This window comes from Eupeodes corollae, chromosome 3 (genome assembly GCF_945859685.1).
Source record: "Eupeodes corollae chromosome 3, idEupCoro1.1, whole genome shotgun sequence".
Classification (NCBI taxonomy): Eukaryota; Metazoa; Arthropoda; class Insecta; order Diptera; family Syrphidae; genus Eupeodes; species Eupeodes corollae.
In genome coordinates, this window is record NC_079149.1 from 139,129,552 (window position 1) to 139,151,874 (window position 22,323).

The 22,323-nt window shown below is 32.9% G+C and overlaps 1 protein-coding gene across 1 annotated transcript in view; it reads left to right on the forward strand.

Moving 5' to 3' along the window:
- Positions 1–832: 832 nt before the first annotated feature.
- Positions 833–22,323, forward strand: part of LOC129950907 (uncharacterized) — an 87,708-nt gene continuing 66,217 nt past the window's right edge. The window contains exon 1 of the mRNA XM_056062846.1: positions 833–2,454. Coding sequence (XP_055918821.1) covers positions 1,495–2,454 — 960 coding nt within the window. The 5' untranslated portion in view covers positions 833–1,494. The remainder of the gene's footprint in view (positions 2,455–22,323) is intronic.

The following is a 22,323-nucleotide window of genomic DNA, read 5'->3' on the forward strand; positions in this document are numbered from 1 at the left end:
TGTTCTAGAGTTTTTGAATCCAGTAATTAGAAAATTCTGAAATTTAACTTAATGTGGTTTCAGTTTGTTTTGAACCATATCTTTTTAATCTCTTATTTATTTTCCTGTATAAGAACTAATTTTTAGCTTTGATGCGATTAAATTGTGGGAAAAAGGTCAGTTTCTCATTTTAAATAACCCAATTCAGCAACATTTTAGCATCGTTGCCAAACTTTTCTTAAATGGCGCCCAACGTGGAATTCGTTTTTTTTTGTTTTTAACTTAAATCTTAAATGGCTCCCAACGTGGTATAAACCGAATTGAATAGAGTTATATTTTTAAAATTTAGTCACATTACTTGGATAATTTAATTTTTAATTGAACCATTTTCTCAAAGAAAAAAATCAACTTATTTATTTGATTACACCTTGTATCGTAGGGAATTTACTGTCCGCTTGTATTGTTGATGGGCAATTTAACGAGAATGTTTATATATATTTTGTTTTCAGTTGCAACATGATGCAGAGCTAGCGCAGAAGCAGAAGGGCCAACAATAATCATTGTGTATAGTGTGTATAGACACAACATCACTGGTGTTTTTGTTTATAGTCAACAATTTCCCCAGTGGCAAGTGGCAGCGCTGCGCAATGAACCTTTCCGTTGTGTGTGGATTGCATTTGTACCGCTATATTGCACTATGGAACGGATTGGGGGCTTGAGAACGAACATCACGAGCAAGAGCACAAAAGATACAACAAATAATGCTGGTAGCTACTTAGTGCTTACTTGCGTTTTGCTTAGCATCATTTCCATGTTGCTAGAGCAAATGCATCCAATCCAATCCAATCAAATCAGTTGTTATCTCAACGTCGAGTTGCACGGTTGATGTTCGAGTGAATTTCCGTCGTTGAATTAATATTTTTGTTAGTTTTAAATGCTAAGGAATTTGTTGTTGTGTGTTTTGTATTTTTCAGAAATGTGTAGCACAAACGAATTTTTGATTTTGTAAAAAAAATATTTAGGTATTTGAAACTTCATGCGTCCTTTGTGTCCAATTATTGTTGGACATCAGTGTGTCGTTTTTAATGAGAATCATTTTCTTTTGTGTAATGAATTTGCATCCAGAAACTAGTGAACCCGTCGATTCTGTGCGTGGGCGTGTGTATGCAAATTCTAAAATATAAATACAAAAATATATAAAGAACCTAGTTATATGTTTTAATGTGTACTTAAACGTAATGTTAAAAATACGATATTCGAAATACGAAATAATGATAACGAAATAATAGGATTTAAATATACATAGGTATACCTTAAACTGGATTAAAAGTGCATCCGCATTCGAACGAATCAATGTGTATTTTATTTGTCCCTCAGGGAATTTAAAAATAAAAATAAAAATAAAAGAAAAACAAAATCTTAAAACGAAGGAACGAAGAACATAAAATCGTAATTTTGTAGGTATCCATTTGACAGCGAACAAATAAGAAAGACCACCGACCAACGACCATCGACATGCCGGGGCTCAAGGCTTTAATTCTCTTCGTCTCCGTGGTGCTTGTGAACTTCGGATTGCTGCCGGTCACAATGGGCTATCTTGATGTTAGTGGAGGCCAGACGTCCGCAGAGGATCTGTCGTTGTCGTCATCGTCGTCAATGGAAAATGAGTTTCCCCATTCGTTCCGACATCAGGAACACTATAATCATCGCATTGAACACGCATTGAAAGAATCTAAAAAGAAAATACTGAGAGCCTCTAGTCTCAGCAGCGCCAGCGCCATCGCCTCCACAAAAAACAACTCGCAGTCGGCTCATCAGATCTATCTGCGACACCATCATAGAGGCGGTGTGGTGACCTCCACATCCACGCCATCACCCTATAAATCGGGACATCATTTGCGACATCATAACCGTCATCATGAACCATGGGAGAATCGCGTTTTGATGCAATCGCAAGGTCAACAGCATCAAGCTGTCGCCGAGGCTTCTGCGGGACCCACAACCACCGTGAGACCACTCAAGCTTAACCTCACCAACACTCTACACAGTCGCCTATTCGATCGCGATAGTCTGTATACAATGCCGAGAACAAGGACCACGACCGGTCCGAAATCAAGACACAATTATGGGAGTCACATTCTGGCAGCTAGTTCCAGCAGCGATCGGGCCTATGGTGATGACAATCGATTTGACGATCGGGATAGACCGCAATTGCAAACGCAAAAGCAAACAGTGGAACATTCACAAAAGTACTCTGACAAAAACAATGCAGCAATGCATCTGTTCTCTGGAGAAGACTACAACGAGGATGAGGAAGATGATGATGATGATTATCAATACGAAAGCAATGACGAAGACGAACAGAACGAGGAGCCAGCTTTAGACAGTGAAAAGTGGAATAAAATCGATATTCAGGACCGAAGGAATAGAAGAGAACACTCTCCATCTGCAAAGCCCTGGGTTAGCATAAGTGATGTGAGTATCATCTTCTAATCTAAAATTCTACAAAGTAAAGAAATTAAACTCTCTAACGATTGTAGCGCTATAATTCTTGGTTTGTTATTGTTATTTCTATTTTTTAACTTCTGCACTTAACTTTAATATGGTGCGTATATTAAACAGAAGCAAAAAGAACAAAAACGCAAGACAAAGCATCATTAATAAAAGGAGGAATGAGTTTTTAAATCCAGACTCAGATCAACGTCTGTCGTCGCCACTCGGCGGGACTAGTATTGTAATGTGTTAGATTTCAGCATCTGTATTTATGAAGTGTGAGATCTCTTCAGCTTTGACTTCTTTGTTACTCGCATACACCACACTGTTTGGTCTTTGGTTTATTTATAACCGCCCACGATTGGTCACGTTTTTGATTAATCTCATGAGTGTGCATTCCACAATTCTGTGATGATTCCGAGTGTTCGTTTTTATTGTGTCTTAAAGGTGCTAGGAGGCTTTCCATCAGAACTTGCATATTAAATAAGGTATTAGAAATTTGTATTTTTAGTTCAACGTTATTCTTTTGTTTTCAATGTTGAAATGTTTGCACACAACACAGCACAAGATGTTCCTCAAACAAATAAGGATAATTTAAGAAACAAGAATTTAAACAGGAGGCTTTTGTTAAAGTGAAAACATAACTTATTTCCAGGAAGTAGTTGAAGAATAATATTTCCTCGTTATTTAAAAGACCATCATTTTTAAAGTCTGTTAGAGAACTAATGATTTTACTTAATAGAAGACACCATTCAAATCCGATGTTTTCAACTGAAAAGATCTTCAGTATTGTAACAAATTCTGGATAATCATTAGTATTGCAAAAGTTTCTAAGATGAAAAGGTTTAAAGGATTTTAATAAACTAGGAAGCATATCTTTTAAACTTTTTTATTAATAGAACATATTTTGCAACACAAACTGAAATTAACTTCATCGAAGGAACATTCATTCAAGGACAACATTCGATAAAAAGTAAATGTATGCTTCTTCAAAAAGAATTCATTTAAAATCACTTAGTAACCATAAAATAAAAATAAAAAAACGTCTTAATCCAAATCGTCATCATCATAAAAATGATTCTCCACTCAAACAATGCTATATATCCCTACCTTAAGTCTCGTCTATAAATGGTGAAAGAGAGTAAGCAAAATGAAATTGCACTAGCCCCTGGACCTGGACCTGGACTTGGCTATTAATTCTAAGAAAAGAATCTTTATGGAACAAAATGCACGATTCTAATCAACTATTCCTATAGCTCCATCAGTATCGTCACTTGTAAAGACTACACATTCAAGCACTTCTCCTCCCAACAGTCTGTGTTTGTACAAGTGTTGTATAATATTTTTCCATTTAGAATTCTTCTATATGTACCTAAAGCTAACCAGAAGGCTGCTTTTCAGGAACAAAACAAAATAACACTCATCCATATTTGTATCATATCACATGTTGCAGCATTCCATTTAAAAAACGAAAAAAGGTTTAGGGCATCTATTAATATCCATTACCCAAAGCAGTAAGTTATAACTGAAAAGATAGTTTTTTTTTTCAATGTTACAATAGTTGCAACACATTACATATATATGCATATGTATTTCTATGTAAATAGACAGGGTGTTATTTTTGTTAGATTCCGTATTGAGCTTTTCCAAGAAGTTAACGTCAAATTTCCAAATAATTTGAACAGCTTCCACCTGTTTTGGCGGAAATACTCAGAATTTGATTGTTATTGTTTGAAGTTTGAATATTCAAACAACATATTTCCTATTATTGATTTCTAGAAATAGTGCAATAGGCGGAGAATACATAATGTTGCATTCTTAATAACTTTGGTGGTCTTGATGCTTAGTAAAGTTATTGGTTCTGTATTTTTAAATGTCTGTTATTGCAGTTTATTGTAAAAAAGGGGCTGGGATGCCACCCACGCCAATAACGAAAACTTCCCATTGGTACTCATACTATTTAGAAATTGCTATTCATATTTTGTAAGCCGAATTTTCATTTTTAAAGAACTTCAAAAACCACATATGCTGTCGTAAATAGAATTCTAAGCTGCTTTCTGTCGAGTATTCAACCGTTTCATTAAATCAAAAAGGGTTTCGTAGGACTTTAATATTTGTAAAAATATCACTGTGAAATAGATTTCTTTGAGAAATTTAATCAAATGAATGACTATTTTGAGAGATGTTAAAAACAATATTTTGTATAAAATAAAATAAGTTAAAATGTTAAACAGGTCTTGCTTAAGCAATAAAGCCGACTTTAGTCAAAGCAGTTTTTTACTTATAAAGTCATGTTTAAAGTTTTCTTAATTTTACACAATTTAAACAACCCGTCAAACTAATGAAGGTGTCCTTACGCATTTGTATGTTTTTTTTGTATGTGATAGAGTTTTTTTTGTATGTGATAGAGCATTATAGATAGAGCATTCTATCTATTTCACTAAAGATCGAGAGGTTCTTAGTCGAAATCCGGGCACAGCTTTAGTGATTGTTGACTGACAAGCTCAAAATCATCTCAAGATTTGCATTTGTCCAGGCTATCTTTCTATCGTCCTATTGCACTTACGTCCCTTCTTTCCAAGGTCATGATCAATTTTCAGCTTGAGAAATATCTTAAAGAACGGAAGCTTCTTAATGTCCGGCAGTATGGCTTTCGTTGCAATAGGTCCACTGGTGACCTTATGGTTTATCTTATCAAACAGTGGAACAAATCTTTACATCGTTTTGGGGAAAATAGGATTATTGACTTGATATTTCAAAGGCTTTTGATACTGTTTGGCACTAAGCTCTCTTATCGAAAAAGGGTGCTCTTGATATCGATGAATCTCTTCTTTGTTGGGTTAGAAATTATATTTCGGACCGTTCAATTCAAGTAGTATTGCACGGGTTCAAATCTGATATTCACAAAATAAACACTGGTGTGCCCCAGGGCTCCGTTTTGTCTCCGATGCTCTTCTTTATTTTTATAAATGATTTTTTGTCTGAAACTTCTAACCTAATAAATTGTTTCGCTGACGACAGTACCCTCAGCTTTTCGCATTCATTTTTAGATTCTCGTGCTTGTTCTTCGGATGTGGACTCATTAAATATGATAAGCTCATTAAATTCTGATTTAAACAGCATTGTTTAATGGGGAATCAAAATCAAATTGGGTAGTGCAACAGTCCGTTGAGAACTAGAGCCTAGTGACTTACAACTCTCAACCATTCCTGTGTGCGAGTTGTCAGAAATGGAGGGGACCTACAGTTTATATGCCAAATCCGAACAGCTAATTTGAGAAAACACTTTTTCATGACAAGAGTTACTCTTGGAGAATTTGTCAATTCCTCGAAAAAAGGTAGTACCCGTGAAAATACTTTAGATGGCATAGGCAGGGATCAAACCCAAGACCTCTGGCATGACAGTCCAACGCACTAACCATCATGCCACGGGCACTAAAACGGAGAATCAAAAACCGTGTAGAATATAATGCTTCGAAAACTCGATTCTGTCTACTGTCGCAAAAGCTTACCTTCCCCCGATGCCACTTTCCATGAGTGGTATTTGCATCGAAGAGACTGAACAACTACCAGTCCTAGGTATGGGGTAGATATCACAACCCACTTGTTGTCTAGTGATCACATATTTGCCATCACCAAAAATTCTGCTAAGTGATTAGGTTTTCTCCGACGACACGCAATAAGTTTTGTACCCCTTCTGATCTGGCTATAATTTAAAAAGCTTTTATTCGCCCAAAACTTGAGTATAACACTCATAATAACGTACTTGAGTCTTTTGGATAATATTGAAAAAAGAGCTCTAAAAATGATCTCTTACCGAGACATTTGCTTCTCGTGAACACCGCCACAAGGTCTCATACCTATCATTTTTATATCGTAATTTTTATAAAAAAATGCTCTATTGAAATAGCCAGTTGCAATCCTTCTCTTAAACAATTCAACCGTAACACCCGTACTGCTGAATGTGGTATCAAGATATTTGATTCGAAAACCAATTTTTCAAAAGTTTTAGCAAAAATATTTTGTAATTAAATGTTTTAATTTTTGTAAAAAGAAAAGGTCTATGTTGAAAACATCATTTTCCGTTGCATAAGTTATTCTTGAGATACTATCATTCCTGTTCATAAAATATTCGAGATTACAAATATTAATTTTAGTTTGTTTCTAATTTATAGAGGAAACTGTCAGTTAAATTTTTATTAAGCCCACTATGACATCACAATGTGTGATACCAAATTTAATTGAAGTCTATAAAGTCATTATTTCATGAGATATTTGTGAATTTTTGCCTTTTTCTTTTTAGTTGATGTATTAAAAAGGCACCCATTAAAATGTTTTATAGTCCTTTATGCATATTTTTATGCAATCATCTTTAAAACAAAATGAATTTAAAATTTATTTCTCTCTTGAGAATGGCCTACTAAAAAAAGTATTCTGGACACTTATGGACATAATACTTACAATTTACTCGTACATTCTAGAGACCTTGAAATGTGTTATCAAACTTGTATGTTCTTCTCAATAGAACACCCTGTTAATTGATTATACAATCAATAAAGAGTAAGCAAAATTCTCCAGAGGGCTATAGCTCATCTATTTTATCGATGCTTTTAGTTTCGTGTAGATTTTTTCATGGTTCTGGTTCGTGATTCGTAACAATACGCATATGGAATCACACTCAGCTCTAATCCGCCTAATCAGCCACAAGTTTGCTATGAAGCCAAACCGCTCTACTTATACCAAAGAGACAATAATCACTAGACATTGGCTAAGTTCCTCCATACGCCTTTGGACTCTAATTCCTTCTCATTGCCATTGAGGATAAAGTCATCATTATAATCAATATAGACATTTTCTTTTTCCAAATAAGGCATTTAAAAAATCTTTCTAATCCAGTTTTAGAAAAGTCTGTCTTGTTAATCTTTTCAGTACAAAATAATTTATTATTATTATTTTTCACAGAGGTGTTACTCAAATGGAAGGTAGAAACTCTAGTTAACCACCTTTTCTCCAATATACTCTAAGGAAAGTTGGAAAATTGTTATGAATTTATTTCAAACTCCTCCGTGACAAATTTTGTATTTGTTTTAAAAACTTTGTATGTTTATAGCTTAAGATAATTTTTGTAAGTCGCTCGAGGTCGAAACTTATATGTGTCTACTTTTTTGGAACTCATATACGAGTAGACTAAACAAAGACTGATGATGCGTGTTTTCATATGAGGGAGCAATCTGTACAACCAAAACCAACGCAACGATAGAAGTTATAATAATTAAAAGTAGTATCATCCAACCCATAAGGCCTGCGGCACTGCTGCGGTGTAATATTTGATAAGGCAGGCGAGGGGGCTTGTTTACTTTTGGTTTCTCTCCACTTACTCGTATATGTACTTGTCAGAAAATGCCAAGTGCCGAGCCGACCTAGTAAACTGTCAACTGAATTAATTACAATAATAATAATTCTCCTGGGTATTTTAGTACGATTGCTTTTATTATAAGCTCAAGTTTGTTGTTATTCGTACTTCATCATATGATATGATATGATGCGATGTGATGCGATGAGATGACGGAGAAATTTAATTAAAACTGATTACAGTAATGTTCTCGTTCTTAATGTGGAAATGATATTTCTGTTTTCTATTTTATACTATTAGTGCTAATTTATGCAATAATGTACAACAAGAAAAACTTAATCGACTCTCTGAAGCCTCAACTCGAAATGTGTGCGATTCCAATTCATTTTCTAGTTATAGGTACATACGTCCATAAATAAATGTACATATTTGAGAGTCAACGACTGTGGTTCAATTATAAGTCATCTTTTGATGGAAAAAGTTTTCCACCAATAGGCATAAGACGTTAAATTTATATTTATGACTATGTCTAACATCATTTTAATTGAGATTATGGATTTCCTAATTAAGGTCAAATTATTGATGGGAGAAAAGATGAGAAGGGAATTCGTTTTTTAAGAGGAGACCTATATGTCACACATGCATTTATATATGGGAAGAAAGCTATGAGGAAGTATGTACCTAAATTAATAAGCTATAAATTTGTCGTATAATTAATTGGAACTAATATTTGCCTTAAGGACCGTGGTAGAAAGGGTGAATAGGTTAGAAAAATTAATTTCGAAAATAGTAAAATTGAAATCGGCTCCTATATAAGACCCAAAGTTTCCCAATCTTCCACTGGACTCTTGCATGATCGCTTATAAAGAGATAAGGGTCGAGGGGGATGAACATTTATTTTAGCACAGAATTTCAAAATTGTTTTGGGGGAGGTAAGAGGAATTGAAAATCGCCATTTTTGAAAATAGGTTAGTCGCTTTCCATTGCATATTCGTTAGCTTTCTCTTTATTTTTTTTTTTTCAATCATATGTAGGCACTTTTTGCCTTAATCAAATTTTTGATCATCAATTAATTAATAGCTTTTTTTGAAATAAAAAAATCAATTAAATTTCAAATCACGTTCATTTTGTTTAAAAAATTGTTTATTAAATGATGTGTAGGCTTTTATTTAACGGTACAATTCCATCGAACAACACTTTTAACGCACGATTAATTATCAACTTTTCGCAAGCATATCGTATTTAAATTTTCAAAATATTTTCATGGTCGTCTCTGCGCCGCCATAAGCACTGAGCCTCTAGTCACACCCACAAATTGTAAGCATCAGAATAATAATAAATATTTCACCATTTCCGATTTTGTGGTGGGCACTCCCTGACCTAGTTTTCTCCCTCCTCGGGCTTGCACTTCAATTGAATTAAAATCTGTACAAAAATTCATCATGGGCAACTTAATAATTCTCGAAGATTTAACATGATTATAAAACAATAACAAAAAGCCAACAAAGCTCCAAATAAATCATTTTACACAATTGAAAATGATTAGAAGTATCTGTCAACAATTTAAAGATATGTTCATATGAACAGCATGTGAGGTAATTTATTCATATTTTAAATCCCTAAGTTATTGATTTTTCCAACCAACAATTGCAGCGTAAATAATATGCAATTAAGTTTAATAACAAAAAAGTTGAAAAAAAACAACAAAAACTCAAACAAAATACGTGTTCCAAAAAAGGGTTTTTTTCGGGAAATAGAAATAATGCTACACACCAAAACAGACACAAACACAAAGGCAGAAAGTCATATCAAGAAGCAAAAGCAGGTCAAAATGTAGTACTTAGATAAGCAAAATTTGTCGTCTAGATAAACAACAAAATGGTTATTAACTTTTGGGAATAGCTTCTTAATGCGAGAGGCATTTCCAATTATACAGAAAATTGTTTATTTTTGTCTCATGGTGATGCTGCGTTATGGGAAGGGAAGTGCTTTCGGCTATAACCTTTTTGTCTTTTCACACAAATTACACGAATTTTAGGCTCATTGATATAATAATTGCTAAACTTGTCTAAATGCCTATGAATTTGAATATGTACTTTGGAACAACTTAATATAGTGTACGAGTTTTCTAAACTGGTTGTTGGAACACATTTCTTCTTGTTTCTGATGTTTGTTTTAATTTTAAGGGTATTTATATGAGTTGCATGAAGTAAGGGTTTTCCTTAAAGGAAGATTTTTGTTCTGAAATCTACGTAATCTATGTAATTATAGCTGTAGTCAAAAACTATTATTTTAATATTTAGAAATAGGCGAAACAAATTTGTTATTCCAATATCCCAACCTCTCATTAAACATGCTGTTTATTAAGTTCGTAAAAACGTTTTTTCAAGAATCTAAAAATTAAATTAAATTGGGTGGCGCAACAGTCCGTTGTGAACCAGGGCCTAGTGACTTACAACTCTCAACCATTCCTGTGTGCGAGTACTGTTGTCAGGAATGGAAGGGGACTACAATTTTAGGCCGAATCCGAACGGCTTATTTGGGAAAGCTCTTTTTCATGACAAGAATTACTCTTGAAGGATTTGTCAATTCCTCGCAAGAGGCAGTACCCGCGAAAATTAATTTTTTTTTAAATTAAAGTGGCACAGGCAGGGATTGAACTCAAGACCCCTTGCATGACAGTCCATCGCACTAACCTTCATGTCACGGTTACTTTAATCTGTTTGACGAAAATGTCAAATTTATTTGTTACCTTGCTTTTTACAAAACAGTATTTAGAAATTAAAGAAATGTTGAAAGGTTGATAAAATGGTCGTAAAAGAAGCTTTTCTACAATCACAAGACAATCAGAAAAAAAGTTAAAATAAAACTTAGTATCTCATCTATAGTCATCATCATCATCAATTGTGTACACTTTAATATAGGGTTTCACTTTCACATAAATTGTTTATTTAATAAATCAATGGTTTAATATTTATTTCAAAAAGAAATATAGCACATTTTACTTTTCAAGTATATACAAAATGGTAACGTGACATTTTCTGAAAGATTATTATGGGTCTTCTGGTTTACAAATCACTCTTTATTCTAAAAAAGCTTTCCCTTCTTTTATATCGACAGATAACGTCTCGTCGTCGTAGTACATTGTCTAGAGTCAATCCCTTGATTAAATAATGACTTCTTATTTTAATTCTGTCAGCATAATAATAATGGATTTTCTCTATAAAATCACAATATCGGTCATGGTATTTAGTTTCTGAAAGGCTATTAAAAATTTGAATATCAAAAGTTATGACGAAAAGACCGCTGCGGGCTGTGTTGAAAAATAGCTTTATTGCCGCCACAAAGGAAAGTGGTGGTGGAAATCTGGTTGTTAAGAATCAAAACAGATTTTTACAACTCAATTTTTTTGAGAGTTGTCTGATGGTATAATAAAAGATGATTCTAAAAACAAATACAGTCGTAAAAAGTGCGGTGTTAGTTTTAGGTCGGCATCCGTTAAGTTATAAAATTAATCATATTTATTGAGAATAAAGTTTATGAATAAATAATACAAATTTTATTGAAAGTTCCATTAAAGGTTTAGAATAATACTTTCTAAGAATAAAAAGTTGTTATTATTTCGTAACTTAGTTTTTTAAATTTTATTTTTGAGTTTACATCAGGAAATAAAATTAAGTTTCTCAGAATTCCTTTTTCATTTTCAAAACCAAAAATACTGGTATAAATTGTTTAAAAATATTATGGTCAATATTAACACTAAAATTACTTCAATATTTCAACAAGTCATCTAAATCGGAGCAAAAGAAAATAAACTTTTTTGTGTGGTTTTTTAAGGTTTTCTAAAAATTTAAGTATCAAGAATATCAACTTTTGTTCTACATTTCACTTTCACTAAAATAAATAATTGAATTGGGTGGCGCAACAGTCCGTTTGAGAACTAGGGCCTAGTGACTGACAACTCTCAACCATTCCTGTGCGCGAGTACTATTGTCAGGGATGTCACTTTGACTAGAAGGAAAAAATTACCTTCAACTCAATATACAAATTGGAGTTCTGAAATTTATTTTTGTAGATATTGATTGCTGCATTTCAATTTTTGCAATTTTCAAGTGATCTGAGTTCGATTAGATTATGGGGTAGGATTTAAATTCGACAAGAGTAAATTCTTTTGAAGCAGAAGTTTTTCAATTGTAGAAAATAAAGAAACACTAAATGTTTAAACAGGATTAATTAGTAGAAAGTTGCAGTTAGAGCATTTAAAACGATTTTTCAGCAAGGGGAATGTCTTCTCTATAACAAAATTGTTCCTTAAAACTTTCAACTGTGCTTTGACTCATAACAACATCGGAGTTTTTTCCAACCGATTTTGAAAACATACGAAATTATACAAGTTATGAACATCAACTTTGGCAATTGTTTATTAAATGCTGCGATACAATGTATTTAACTGATTGGCACTCAAGGGGTTATTGGTACCCTTTATATGTTTATATTTAAACACAGTGCGAGCATTAGGAAAATAGGGAAGGATTTAAGAGGAGATACCGGTGCACATTTGTCTTAATGTTCTGAACATCAAAATGGGAAGAAAAAATAAAGCTGGACAAAGCATTCCACATTCTCGATGTGCGGTTTAAGAAAGAATTTCTATACTTGACAGTCCGCCCGAAATTGAGCTCAAGGGTAAATTGATGAGTAATCCTGGAAGTGCTAGTATTACGACTGAATCGTTTAGGAGGTGGAATGCAAATGAGTAATTCGACAGAACATTATTTGTAAAAATATCGATAAAACATCGAAACGGTGTTCCAGCGATGTACATGTTTTGATTATAGTTCTATCGCCTATCATTTTTAAAGCCCGTTTTTGCATTGGCAATTTCAAATATGTGATCATTTAATAAAGGTGATATGTGATACACATACCGAGTACTGACAGTTGATTAGTTTTCTGGATGCAAGTGCCACTCATCGGGTGTGTGTTGCGCTTTAACGACAGAATATAGCATTAAATTCAACAAGGTTTCTGACTCCCCATGGACAATGCTGTCAAGATCAGAATTTCATGAGCTTATCAGATGCTGCCGTTTAAGTTCCACATCCGAAGAACAAGGATGTGAATCTAGAAACGAATATTAATATGAGGGTACTGTCAACAGCGAAACAGTTTACTTTGTAAGAAGTGTCAGACAGAAGATCATTTATGAATATAAGGAAGAGAGTCGGAGACATTTTCGATGTTGTGAAATAAGGACAAGTTGTTCTAGATTTACTTTTCAAAAGGAAAATATTGCTAAGTTTATGTAGTTGGTCCTATTGCATTTTAACAAAGTGAAATATGGTCAACTTATCAAGAGAAATATGCAAACCATATTGTTGAAAGTGAAATGTGACCTACTTGACTGTATTTCACTTTTTTTAAGTTTGATAAGACCAACTGTTAGAAATTAGCTTTATTATACTATACAAAAGTAAAATAAAGCAATGCTTAAAATTCATCCTTATTTCACTTGGCTTTTTTTTCACTGCACTTTCATTTTTCCGAAAAATACTCGAAAACATGGAACTGATCAAAAGATAGAAACCTTAAAACGATTTAACCAGATTTTCGGAAACCTAAATGAAGACATAATGATTTCTTCTTTTCAAAATTAAAATTAAAACAAAGCTTCAAATTATTTAATTAATAAACGTAGTTTAGTAACATAACAACGAACAATTTAATTTTCTTTCTAGAAACATCATCAAAACCCCGAGTATTTGCTTAGACCCTTAACATTGGATTTGCTCCCTTTTCCATCATTTAAAAAAAAATTGAGATATGTCTTAAGATTAAAGATATTTGTCTGCTTAAAAGCATTAATAAGTTGATACATAACATAACAACAGACTCTCAAGTTTATAAATGAGGTGATTTTCATATTTTGTCAACTCAAAAATTATAATCATTAATTAAAAAACTTAGACAATAAAAGACAATTTGATTCAAACAAAGAAAAGTAAAATGTATATTATATACGTATATTTATCTTTAATAAATTTATAAAGAAATAAATCCCTCAACAGAAAACCAGACCTATCTCTGAGAATATACTTAAAATATAAAAGAAGGTAGACAAAGAGTTGATGAATTCGTTGGATTGTTATAGTTTCGAGGTCTGGAATTTTTGTTTCTTAGTAAAATACTTTTTTGATGATATTTTGTGTATAAAGTTTTTTCAATTTAAGTTTAAAGTGGATTATGTATTTGGCTTAGCAGTATAATTATATAAATCATTGGAGCATTTTATAATAATTATTTTTGTAAAAATGAAAAAAGTACAAAACCTAAAAATAGCACTCTGTGTTTGACGTCAAAGATGTTTAGGTACCTATTCAGTTATGAGAGTGGTCTTGTAACAACGTCTTCAAGAACTTTTTGGTTATAATTCTCTTAAGTTATGTTTATATCATCTTTTGCTTTTTATTCTTTTTTTTAATAAATAAATTAGTTGTTATTACTCCAATTACTACAAGACTTTCATTTTCATTCCTTCAGACCAAAAAACCAATAATTATAAAGGAAACATATTTCCTGTACTTTCAACTCCACAAAACCATTCAGTTCACCTCTAAGATCGTTAAGTTGTAATTCTAGAAAGCTTTTAGCTCCTTTTTTCATAATTATGTAAATTATTACTATTATTACCAAACCTTCCATATTTTCCAAATGTGTGGGTTTTATAAGCTGTTGCAAAAACAAAGGGTTAATGTTGTTTAAAATTAAGATAAACACACACACACACACATTACATAAACCTACTCTAGTTGGACAAATATCTTAGAAAATATGAACTTGGAGTATAATGTACAAATTTTTAAAAAATAAACATTGAGAATGAGGAAATATATTATATCAAAATCACCTTCAATATACATTATTAAAAATTGTAAAATGTCAGAAACAGCTCCCCCCGCAAATAACAATCAGAAAAAGTGTTGTAAAAGCCTGCTCACTCTTCTATAAAAATCGACTTCCATAAGAGAGGAAAGTAAATATGAGAAAAAAAAAAGAAATCATCACGAACTGGCACAAAACGACTAGGCCGTAAAAATAACAAAACCATCAAGAGACCATTTTTGCGGTATTGAGGTTCACTTCAGGAAAGCACCAAGGTAAGCGGGAGCAGAATAAAATAAATGTATGCATCTCTGTACAGTAGAGTACATACATATGTAGTTATATATGCAAGTACAATATGCCACCATCTATATACCACCTGTTCACGCTGAAGTTGCATGCAAAGGACTTAACCCCGTCGCTTTATTTCGATTCACAGCACTAAAGGCTTACTTTGCAGCTAGACCTCCTCTGAGTCGTTAAACTCCTTTCGTATGCACGTTCACTTTGAAGACCAACATGAATAAAACAGGAGAAATAACGTTACAGAATATTCCATCAGAAAATCGCGGGCAGTTCACGATGTTGGTAGGAAGGCTTAGAGCAGTTTTACAAAGGATGTCTGTGCTTATGTGTACTTTGGAGGTAGAAATAACAACTGTGTTATGGTTTCTAAGGTTGCCAAAGTAATGCTTCGAGAATTTTTAAGTTTCTTTATAATTTGTTTTCCAAATAGAATTATGCAAAACTTTACTAATTTTGTTGAAAATATGAGTTATATAACCTCTTAATTTTAGGTAGTCTCTTTATGAATATGTTTAACTTTATGTTCCTCCGGCATTAATGATGGAAAGATTGTTTTTTGAATAAACGATTTTAAACTCCATTCTTACTTAATAAAAAAATAATAAAGAAATAACTTTATAGGGTTATTTCTTAGCCAAATCCAAAAACTTTAATTGAGTTAGCTGTTGAAGAAAATTATTCAGTTCCGGAAACTTTGGAAAGATAGTCAATAGTGCTATTTTTTACATTTTGGAAAACGTTGCTATTGTTGTAAAAATTCGATAGGTAATTATTAAAGGATGTTGAAGTTTTTCGTTTAAAATAGGGACCAAAACTTTTTATTTCAAATTAATTTCAGCATTTTGTGAAGAATTTGGACTTTAGTCTATTGATAAAAATTCTTTAATTGACATCAATAGTATTTTCTTTCACTCGAAAAGATAATGGATACAATTTTCTTCTTTTAAGACTGATTACAGCTTCTATATTGATTTTAATTCAATGATTTTTAGGAGTTTTTGAAATCAATTGAAATATGGTCAATCAAAACAAGTTAAGTCATTTTTTAAATTACATTTCGATCAATATATAAAACTTAGCTGTAAAAAATTTCAAACGAAGTTGAGATATGTACCATTTTCTTATTTCATCTAACAGTTAAAAAAGATAAAAACTTACTTGGCAATATTATTCTTTGTAACGAAAACCTATGTTACTGTGTTACCTAAATAAAATTTCAATATAGCAATAGCTACTTTAATAGCTAATGTTTGAAACAGCAGCGCAAGTAGGTTCCTTTTTAGTTTTAGACAATTCTTTCCGGGCCGAATATTTTGCTTGCAGGTTTTCGTTCTCATCTCAAAATAAAACTTTCATTTACATAATGTACGATTTTTTAAAGAACTTATTTGAGTAAACTATTTCTTGAATGTCTCCTTTATTTTTCCTCCTTATCCCCGACATCTTTCTAGGGGTGATATGACCAAATTTATCTTCTTGTAGACGAAGATGGTTGTTTGCATTGAATGGACATTATGTGTACTAAAAAAAAAAACAGCAAACTTTCGTTTTGAAGCCAAATCAACACTCCCCACATCTTATACCTAAAAGGATGAGTTTTTCCATTCGACCCAAATTCATATAGAAAAGAAGGAAAAATAAAATTCTGGTTTGATGGTATTTACCTTTTGGCAATTATTTCCTTTTTCAGTTTCGGGCAATAACTGATGAAGGATAAATTGTTTTGAAAAACAGCAAAACCAGCACACACAACAACCGGTTCCTGTTCAATAATGGTTAAAGTTTTTGCTTCTGTAGAGTTTCCGCTTTCAAAACTAAAATATGATGAATAGCTTAACAACAAACCTACCCCCCCCCCCCTTTCCCTTTCAAACTGTAATTCTATGAAATTGCTTCTGGTTTTTGAAAAAGAAATACAGCTGAAACTTTATTTCCTTGATACGAAAATGGGGTTGTTGGTAATCTCGTAAATTTGTTTGCATTAAAAAATAACTTTCGTATAAATAAAATAGTTTATGGATATCTGATTTAAAACGAGTCAAATAAAACAACAATCAGGATAACTGTATTGATCCATTGATACTTTAGATATTTTATTTTAAATTCCAGAGGGTAAAAAGTCCATAGACCAAAAGTTCCTATTGCACTTGGGAGGGTTAAAAGTGCAGAGAGAACTTAAAACTCACCCAAATGTTCAGTAGAAAGTTGTCGTCATTTTAAAGGCCCAAAAGTTCATATTTTAGCCAAGCAATTTCTTTTTTTAAGAAAAATGGTCAAAAGGCCATATTTTAGACCAACAAATCAATGACTATCAATAAAAAAAAGAAATAAGAGAAAATGTCAAACAATTTTTTCTAGCTCAAATTGAAAAAGAACCAGACTTTTTTTGGAAAATAAGTCACAAATGTGGGAAATAATGCCACCCAGGAATGAAAAGAAAGCTAAATGAAAATAGGGCCAACAAATTCAATAAAGCATATTCTGGCTTATGCAAATCTCTAGGAATAACAATTGCAATTAAAAATTATGTATTACGATGTGTTAACAATGAGTCAATGTTTTGCACAACGACGCGATGTCATGCATAATTTTGAATCATGGACTCAACTTACAACTACATAAACGATGAGTCAGTAGTTCACAAGAGCTATTAGCCCACTTCGGTGGTAATAATTTCATAGTGCTTTTATGGACTTTTAACCCTGAACAGTCTTGTAACATTAAAATTTCTCTATAAAGGCTAAGTGTGGGTATAAGGCTTCATCTTAATGAGTCACATTTTATTTCTCAACATCGTTATTCTATCGAAATCCTTAACAAATTCATTTTCAAAATGAATAACATCGATTACGACGAACTATCATCACATTTACATTAAAACCATATAAATCAACCATAAGCCCGGCAAAAAAGTAGAAAGCATAATAATAATTGACGTACAGACCCTCCAGGTTGTAAGTGTGAACATTCCAATTGAAAGTCGTGATTATAATACGTAGAGGATGGTGACAACTGTTATATGAAATTGTTGTCACCCTTCGGTCGGCAATCCATCAGACAAAACGGCATAAGTTCTACATTAGCATATATAATATACAATTGTTATGCATTTCAATACGATAGCAACCTACCTATACTCTACTCAAGCCTTACTTACGTATTGTAAGGTATGCCTTAAAGCGTTTAAATATTCCCATTGTATAGTTAAATGAATCACTAGACAACTGAACGCTACTTGTGTATTGTGACCCTTCTCGTCACGGACTTTTTTTTTAGAGGAATTCGGATGTAATTTATTTGAATAAAGGGTTATTTATGGCCACCCATCATCACGTAGTGTAACGTGGCCAATAAAAATGTTGTGTTCGGGTTACATTCAAAATTTACTACAATTTCTCCTCGTAAATCAAAACTCCAATAGAGGAATTAAAAATGTTCAATACTTTAAAAAACATTCGAAATAATTGAAAATAAGTAACTACTTAAAATATGTGGAATTAAAAACTTATCCCTAAAGTATTTGAAATTAGTAACCTACTTATCAAAATGATGAGTGCATGTTCTTCATTTCTACAAGTTCCAAAATAGGATACACATATTTTCATGTTTCATTTTAATACAAAACAAAAATAACGCAACTTCACTTCAAATGACATTTTTTGTGAAAGTTTTTCAAGAAATGCTGAAAACATACACGTGAAGCCTCCTCTCACGCGCTTATAAACGAAATCACGCGGCAAAGGGACAAGAAATAAAGAAACTGCTCAAGATGCATGACATTAAGAAGCATATGCGGAAAGGTTTCATAGAAATCCATGCATTAAATTATGTCTACTCAATTAACTATGCTGGTCATTCAATCTTTTCTTGTGTAAATGAATTGTCAAAAGGCGCCCGCCGCCGCCACCATCAACATTACCTACGTTTCACGACTAAGGCCAAACTGTTGCCGTTGACTTGTTGTTGAAAGAATGCACAATAAAAGAGCTCTGGTTTCTTTTTTGTTATATAAAATAAAAGTCTAGGTACTGGAACCTTTAACGAGTGATGTTAAACATTTAATAAACTATATATAACCGGAAAACATGATGGAAGTGTATATGGAACTTGCCTTAACAACAGAAACAAAAAACTCAATCCCACCCTTTTTGATGTTATTTTTATTTTGTTTAAAAAACTTAATCCGCTGAAAATCGATTATCTTAAAATCAGCTTTTGTAATTACATTAGTGTTCTATTTTTTTGTTTTTCCAGCACATTACCTTTATGGTAGCAGAGCCATCAACTGTTTGAACTGTTTAAAGGGGGAAAAGCTATAATACCATCAATTTTTGTCTGTTTTTTGAAACAAGAACAAATTTATATTCTCGATACACGATTTTCGAAGCAAAATCCAAATCAGATTATACCTACAATATGTAGATTTATATGTTTTTAGGTACCTGGGAGGCATGCACCCATATGCAATCAGGTGCTGCACTTACAGCAGCCGCGGCGTGAAGATACGAGCTTGTTTATTTTTTATGTTTTCAATCGACATACTTTTCATACTGAACGAGTTAAAAATAGTTTCAAAATACAAAAAAAGTGTAGAAAAATAAGGAATGGAATATGCATCTTTTTTAAATTAATTTTCCACGCTCGATTGCATATTTTTGACAACATTTTCAGTTTATTCAAGATATAGAAAATATGCATTTATGTAAATGAATTTATTCTTAACTAAAATATGCGCTGATTTTTTAACGTTTTTGACATATTTTGTAGAAAATGTAACATTTAAAAGCATTTTCAGCACGATACTATGACGGAAAATAGGTTTAGTAATTTTAAACTAAATTTGTTTTGACATTTTATTAAAACTATGTCAGAAAAGGTTTGTTTATAAACTGTTTTTGTAACGTTCAGTTGAAGTTACAGGTTGTATAATGCGTCAAGCGTTCAGTTGCAGTAAACATTTTTATTTTGCCTCAAGCTCATAGTGTAAAAGCAGGCTGTTCAACATTTTGCTATTATTAATGGAATATTAAGTATGTTTTTGTATGTAAGTTTTGAATATTGATAAATCCGATGCTATTGAGTTTTTAAAAATAAAAATAAAAGCTGGTTCTACACTTAATTTTGTTTTGTAAAAAAAGACATCAAAGTGCTTAGAGCTGGTACGAGAAATGAAGTGATTACACCAGATTACAATTATTATTTAATATCAATAAAATACAAAGTGCAATTGGTGTATAGAATTCCGTAATTGATTGCAGCTCAAAGAAAAAAGAAAGAAGAATGAGGGATGTTTTGTTTATATTAAACAAACAAAATAAAAAGCTCGTAGTCAGCCTGTACTTCGACACCGACAGGTTTGAAGCTGTATCTGTATAGTATTGAATATATTTTTCAAACTTATAATTTTAAGTTATATGCTAGTGGCAATTTCTAATATTTGTTTGTAATACAAAATAAATAGAAGGAGACGTTTAGAAAAAGCTCATAATTACTTTTATTTTAAAGAAGAAACTATTTATTTAGTTTTTGGTCTATTTGTAAGTGGCAGTTTATTTTTTATATTATTTCTCTAAAGATTCCGCGATTTTTGAACATTTTAGTTTAGTTTAGTTTTTTTTTTACAACCGTAAGAAAAAAAACAGAGTTTACTAGAACCTGGACTATCTAGTCCTTCGTCTAACGCTAATGAACTTGACAGCAAAAGTCAATGACCTTACCTCAGCTATGAACAGATCGCTAGAAATTGCTTGTCTATTTATTCACATGAGAGGAAAGAGGAAACCACAATGGTGGGCAGAAAAGAATGCAGGAAACTTTTCAACCGGGCCAAAGCCACAAGACTAGATTCTCACTGGGACTCTTACAAAGAATCCCTAAGAATCTACAAGAAGGCACAAAGGAAATCTAAGCAAACTTCTTGGCGATCCTTCTGTGGCCCGATAGAAGAAACTTCTGAAGCCTCTAGGTTACGCAAATTCTTTCAACTAGTTCAGCGATGCCAAGCTGCTTGAAAAATGCAGACGGCTCCTTTACAATTTCAAGTAATGAATCTCTGCACTTACTAATGGACACTCACTTTCCTGGTAGTTCTCTTACCAAAATTTGCAACAATTATATACGTTCAAGTTGAAATACAACATATCCACAAGGTCTGATCACCAGGGACAAGCTTCAATAGGCTCTCAACAGCTTCAAACCATTTAAATCTGCAGGACCAGATGGAAAAATACCAGCCGAGTTACAAAAGACTTCTGACATAATTGCACCAATCCTTGAGGTAATTTTTACCAGCTGTTTTTACCTGGTCCATGTTCCCTCGGCATGGAGAGAAGTTAAAGTTGTTTTTATACTTAAAGCAGGTAAATGCCCGCAAGTTAATCCTAAATATCTACCACCTATAAATCTAATATCATTCCCTCTTAAGACTTTGGAAAGATTGGTTGATATTCATTTAAGGGCAAGTATCGATGCAAGACTTCTGTCTTGGTCTTAAAATGCCTACTGTAAAGGTAAATCGGTGAAAACAGCGCTATACACTTTAGTACGCACCGTCAAAAATTCTCTAAATCATAAAGAGTCCACTATGGTTGCTTTCCTTGACATCGAAGGTGCATTTAACAGCATATCTGCACTAACATCTCTAAGTGTAGAGAGTTCGCTTCGGGAGTTAATTCCTTTAATCCTCATTATTGGCTCAAAACTGGGCAACTCTTCTGGTAGACGATTCGTTAGTAGAGGGACACCGCAAGGTGGTGTTCTATCCCTTCTCCTCTGGAACATGGTGGTGAATGAAACCCTAACTGGTCTGGATGAGAAGGGCTTCATAGTGGTAGCCTATGTGGACGACGTTGCTATAGCAGTTTCAGGAAAGCATCTTAAAGTCCTAAAATAACTCTTACAAAATGCCTTGGACGGACTAATACTTTGGACTGATCGGTGTGGACTGGGTGTTAACCCACACAAAACCGATTTGGTCTTATTTTCGAGGAGATACAAAAGTCCATTTGTCAACCCTCCCTATATTGAAGGAATCCAATTAAAATTATCAGACGAGGCTAAATACCTGGGTCTTGTCTTAGATACAAAAATAAATTGGAAGGACGTACAGGAAAGAGTCAAAAAAGCTACTGTAGCTCTCTTTTCTTCCAAAAACACTATTGGTAATAAATGGGGTTTACAATCCAGAATCACACATACACATCGTTAATCAGACCGATTTTAATGTACGGTGTGGCAGTATGGTGGACTGCTTTAGAGAAAGATATAAACAGGGATAAGCTAAATAAAGTCCAACGTTCAGCTTGCCTATGC